A 4,927-nucleotide genomic window follows, 5' to 3' on the forward strand; every position below is an offset into this window, starting at 1 on the left:
TCACAATAATATAAAATTAAAAAAAAAAAAAGAAGATCATTGCTCTTCTCTGGAACTATTATAAGGAATTATTAGTTAGATGTGCACTAGGCAGAGCCTTTAGGTTGAATGAATGATACATACTGCATATATGCATGTGCTACTATTTAAAAATATAGATTCTGTTATGGTTATAAAATAAGAATTCATTTTTAAATGCTACCGTGCTAGTTGCTCTTCCTTTACATATATTTTTCCATGCATTATACACACACACTAAAAGTACTATTTGTTAGGCAGAAGTCCAAAACACTTTTTTATGTGATGAACACTCTTACACAAATAAGTTTGCTAATTATCCAGGGCTTCTGCATATAGCTGTGCGGTTCATATACTGCAAAAAGCAAGGAGTGAGGATACCAGTGGGGCTAGAACTCCACCTCTGTGTGCTTACTCAGCTATGAGCCCTGGCAGTGAAACTGTGCCAGGCCTGGGGCGACCAACCATTTGGGCTTGCCCAGGATTCAAAGTCCTATATCTTGGGAAACACTTCACTCCCAGACAAACTAGGATGGTTTGTCACCTTTATGAAGGAACATAGGTGTCATAATGTGCTAATGTCATCCTTAGAATCTTGCCTAATGAACTGTAATCCTAAAACAGCTGAAGCGGTAAAGTCGTTTTCACATTACCTCTTTTCTCCTTATATTTTCAAGGTGAAAGAGCCATGTAATCATGCCAACATCCTGACCAAACCTGATCCAAGAACCTTCTGGACTAATGATGATTCAGGTATTATTGGGAAAATACACTCCTGCCCTATGATATACAGAAAGCATTCTGTAGTAAAATCCTACACCAAGACAAGGTGTGGAGCAAATTTTTGGTTTTGTTTGTTTATACCTAGTCCAGTCCTTGAATATACTTCACAATCATTTTAAAAAATAATCCAAATCTTCTTTTCAGTAACTAAATATCTTCTTTTTCAGTAGCTAAAGCAAATATACTATCAGGTACAGCTTTCTGGTTCATGAAGTATATTAAAGAGTTGGGTGAGACAGAGAAATGAGTCTATTTTTCTGGAGTGGGTGACAGAGGGACATGATAAGGAAGGCAAATACATTGGTCTCAGTTTTTCTTCCAGGGGAAGGAAGGGATTAAAAAACCTAAGGTGAGTCATACTTCAGAATGCTTCGTGGAGGGCAGATATGACTTACTCTATCAATCCAGGTATATAAATCTAATCGGAATCAGAAGAATACCACTTTCTAGGATCTGAAAATATGCTTCCAGTTACATAAATTACACTCAGACAAAGGGTAGGGTATGTTCTCATAGGAGACAGAAGATATCTTTTTGTTCTTTTTCAAACACATTGAGCAATGAGGCCTAATTGCACCAAGTAAAGACATTGGAATTGAAAAGGGGAGATTAAGCGAAAGGAGCTAAAATAATTAAGAGAGTGCTACTAGAGCTTTCACTTTTTCTAATTAAATAGAGAACCAGTGATGTCACCTAATATTTGTATTAAGCCTCATGGTTTTACAAAGTGCATTCACAAAACTCTAATTTAGTGTCCTCCTCCTCTCTGTGTGAGAGATGAGATCAAAAGGTGAAAGAAGTAAGCTGACATATTTAAAACTTACAACCAGAAAATAGCTAGGGCTGGGAGTGGGATGGAGAACCTGTGTGTCCAGTTCTACATCTCACTTCATAGGAAGAGGAGGTTCTCTTCTGTGAAGCAGCGTGAGCTAAATTTGTACTTTAATCTTTTCTTCATAAAAGAAGAGTCAGAGACCATGCCTATTAGCAGAAGAGGGAGGGGTTCAGAAGAGAAGTGAAAAACTCTCTGATGCCTTTTTTTCAAAGACCAGGCTGATGGTCTAAACTTATTATCAATTTCATCTGTCAAAAAAAAATGGTTCTGTCTTGTTTTATGTCTTTTGAAGAAAGATGAAGAAACATGAAAGTGAATTGGCCTATTTATGCTATCATTTTGGACCATTAGTAGAACAACCACAAAATAAACAAGCCATCCACAAATTAAGACTGCTATTAAGAGCTACTGCACATATACTGCGAAGAAGCTATGTTGAACAAAACACTGCAATTTAAAAAATAAATGATTCTCAAAGGTATATAATGAGAATGGAATGGGAGGGGAATCTGTACAGGACAGGTCCAGAAAATGATGCTCAGGTACTTTTTGGAGCTAGAGAAATTATGTTATAAGAAAAACTAATGCAAAATGTATAGAGAAATAAGAACAAGAACACTTCAGATGCACTTATTTAAATTTTTTTAAAATTATTTTTGTCATCAATGAGGCTACGAAGACATAATGTCCCTCCTGCAACAGCTTATCTAATGAAGATCTTTCTAGACCAAGGTCTACGTGTAGTGAATTTTTTTTGGTGGGGGAGGGGCTAGTGGTTCAATAAATTACTGAGACAAGAGTATTATAATCTCCACCTAAGGTGGTGGAATTATCCTCTGCTTCTTTTAATTCAGTCAGTTTTTGCTGAATATATTTTGAAACGCTGATATTAAGCACATATGCTTTATAATTGTTATGATTTCCTGATTAATCAATCATTTAGCATTACAAAATGTCCCACTTTATCCTAGTACAAATCTTTGTTTGAGGTCTATCTTTTCTGATATTAATATAACCAAGTCAGCCTTCTTATGCCTATTCTTCACATGGTATATCTTTTCTATCCATTTACCTTCACCCTATCTGTGTCTTGTAGTTAAAGTGCTTCTCTTACAGACTTCATATAGTTAGGTTTTCTTTTAAATCCTATCTGACAATCTCTATTTTTTTATTTGGAATGTTTAGACCACTTATACTTAATATAATTGTTGACCTGATTAAATAAAACTATATCATCTTGCTACTTATTATCCTCATGTCCCTTCTCTTCTTAGTTTGCCTGTTCTTCCTTTCCTGACTTCTCTAGGATTATTTGAGTATTCTTTAGAATTCAATATTAATTTATTTATCGACATAGTGGTGGCTCTAAGAATTACAAGAAATAACTTTTAAATTTTCTCAGACCATTGTCAAAATCTTGAAACAGTATAGTTCCATTTTCCGCACTTTCCCTCTCTTCCTTTACATTATCATTGTCAAAAATGTTACTTCTACATATGAAATAAAGCCTGCAGTACAGTGTATTTCAGAGAAAACATCTTTAATATTTACCCTGATGTTTACCATTTATGATGTTCTTCAGTTCTTCTTAAAGATTCAAATTTCCCTCAAGGATCATTTCTCTTAGCCTAGAAAAACTTCCTCGAGCATTTCTTATAATGCAATGATTCTCTGATAATGGTATCTTTTAATTCTTTTTATCTTCATGATATGGCTTTGTGAATCAAAATATCTTTATTTCATTCTTAAAGGATATTTTTTCTAGATATGAAATTCTAAGTGAATGTCATTATCTTTCTTTCATCATTTTAAAGATGTTAGTCCATGTCTTCTGGCCTCTAGAGTGTTTAAGAAGAAGTCAGTGATCATGTAATTATTGTTACCCTGAATGTAATACGTTGTTTTTCACTAGCTGCTTTAATTTTTCTTAATCTTTGTTTTTTATCAATTTGATTATAATGTATCTAGACTAGAATCTATGTTCTTTAAGATGTTTAGAAAGTTAAATATTCTTCTAGTATATTAGTAGTTTTCTTAGAATTTGAATCTGAGAGATACAATTGTTTCTGCTGTGCTTTCGACATTGCAATGTGCCCTTTCTTCTTCAGCAAATCGTCACTCTTACTAAAACTTTCTAAATGCCTTCCATGTGTCAAGGATAAACACAAGCTAAAGCTACTCCACAATCATCCTTCCACAACATGCAAATTCTTTACAAAAGCCATATTCTAGTCACAATATGAATTTGATTATGATAAGCTTTACCAATTCCTGAAATAATTGTGATAAAAATGATTCCATCATTTCCCATGGAAAATATATTTTAGTGGATGGAATATTTTCATTCGAAGCCAGCCATCATCAGAGCGCTTCACTTTTTAAATCTAATGTGTAGTCTCTTAATACATAGCTTAAGGAGAGTTAAATATTAGAGGTAACTAGTCCACTTTACTTGATAGAAATACAATTTAAATCAAATATTATTTGGGTTTTTTTTTTTGTAAAGAATTATTGAGGTTTGGTTCACCTTGAAATCTGGTGAGATTGCCTAGATTTTCATACTTGCTGTCTTTTTGCATTACTACCAGGGGACAGGACTTGCATACTCAGTTACCATATGCAGATATTGATAGTTGAAGAAACAAAAGTAATTTTTAAAAAGTTTTTTTTTAAAATATAATATAAAAGTATCAATGTTCATCATAGGAAAGAAATGGAAAATAGAGAAAGGAAGAAAATAAATCACCCATAATCCTACCACCTATACTTTTTGTTATTAGACTTCGCTTTCTTATGCATTCCCAGCAGTTTTCTGACAATGAGCAAAGAGGATGCACAAATTTAGGCTCTTTTCTATTATCTCTGTTTTTAGGCTTTGAAACTTAAGTTATTAGTTTTTGTACACCTTCATTTTTTAATTGCTGGTTCTGTAATGACTAGCAACATCCTCTTAAATTAGAATTTCAAGGTAGGATGAATTTCCCCGCACTTTCAGAATGTGTATTTTTTTCAGTACTATTATTGGCTATTCAGATAATATTCTTTGCTTAAAGGAAGTCAGATAATGAAATGGTTAAACAATAAGGTGTCTTTTACAAGAGCCATGATTCTAACCTGGCACTCATTTTGCTGGGTGAAAATATGAGACCTTGATGTTCTCCCTGGGCTTACTTGAAATCTCTTTTTAACAAGAACATGAATTTGTACCCTTGAGATGTTTAAAATGTCTAGATTTCTTTCAAGCAAAACTTAAAGAAAGAATCATTATTGTGCAAATTTTTTTCCCTAAAA

The 4,927-nt window shown here is 33.5% G+C and overlaps 1 protein-coding gene across 1 annotated transcript in view; it reads left to right on the forward strand.

Moving 5' to 3' along the window:
* Positions 1-4,927, forward strand: part of LOC105289527 — a 96,558-nt gene that overhangs the window by 79,318 nt on the left and 12,313 nt on the right. Inside the window, exon 4 of the mRNA XM_011356237.2 lies at positions 610-771. Within this exon, the coding sequence (XP_011354539.1) occupies positions 610-771 (162 nt within the window). The remainder of the gene's footprint in view (positions 1-609; positions 772-4,927) is intronic.

Source organism: Pteropus vampyrus, unplaced genomic scaffold (genome assembly GCF_000151845.1).
Source record: "Pteropus vampyrus isolate Shadow unplaced genomic scaffold, Pvam_2.0 Scaffold24, whole genome shotgun sequence".
NCBI lineage: Eukaryota > Metazoa > Chordata > Mammalia > Chiroptera > Pteropodidae > Pteropus > Pteropus vampyrus.